This window comes from Egretta garzetta, unplaced genomic scaffold (genome assembly GCF_000687185.1).
Source record: "Egretta garzetta isolate BGI_Z169 unplaced genomic scaffold, ASM68718v1 scaffold975, whole genome shotgun sequence".
NCBI lineage: Eukaryota > Metazoa > Chordata > Aves > Pelecaniformes > Ardeidae > Egretta > Egretta garzetta.
In genome coordinates, this window is record NW_009259633.1 from 313624 (window position 1) to 314263 (window position 640).

At 67.5% G+C, this 640-nt stretch overlaps 1 protein-coding gene across 1 annotated transcript in view; it reads right to left on the reverse strand.

Moving 5' to 3' along the window:
* SERINC4 (serine incorporator 4) overlaps window positions 1-640 on the reverse strand; it is a 7413-nt gene that overhangs the window by 5482 nt on the left and 1291 nt on the right. Inside the window, exons 2-3 of the mRNA XM_035893982.1 lie at window positions 508-631; window positions 18-116 (exon numbers count right to left, since the gene is read on the reverse strand). Coding sequence (XP_035749875.1) covers window positions 18-116; window positions 508-631 — 223 coding nt within the window. The remainder of the gene's footprint in view (window positions 1-17; window positions 117-507; window positions 632-640) is intronic.

Below are 640 nucleotides of genomic sequence, written 5' to 3' on the forward strand. Positions count from 1 at the left end.
CGCCAGGTGGAGCAGGCGGTGCCAAAGCAGACGCGGTACACGGCCGAGGAGCCCACCAGCCGCTCGCAGTCCGTGCCCCCGGGCAGGTGTTCACACAGCACCGCCGAGAAGGGCACCTGCGGGCATGGCGAGCAACGGGATGGGGCTGCTGGTGTGCCTGGCACCCCTCGGCACCCACGGCACTCCTGGATGACACGCCCAGCATTCCCAATACCTTCTCCATCCCCAGAACCCAGGGACCCCCAGCACCCCTGGAACCCTCAGTGCACTGGGCAAGTCCCGTATCTTTGGTCCCCTGGCAGCCCTTCCCCATCTGGCGCCTCCAGCAGCCCTGTTACTCCCAGTATCCCCAGCATCCCAGGACTCCTGGCTCCCCAGGCAAGTCTGGCACCCACAGTGCTCCTGGAACCCCTAAGTACCCCTGGGATTTCTGGCACCCCAGCACCCCTGGCACCCCTGGCACCCCAGCACTCCCGGCACCCTGGGTGTCCCAGCTCCTGCCACCACCTTCTCCCTGACGGCATGGGCCACGGTGCGGGACAGCATGAGGCAGCACACGGCGGAGGCCAGGACATGCAGGAGCGTGTAGAGGATCCGGGTGCCCGTGGACACGCGAAGCCCATGGCAGCAGCTGCAGCCA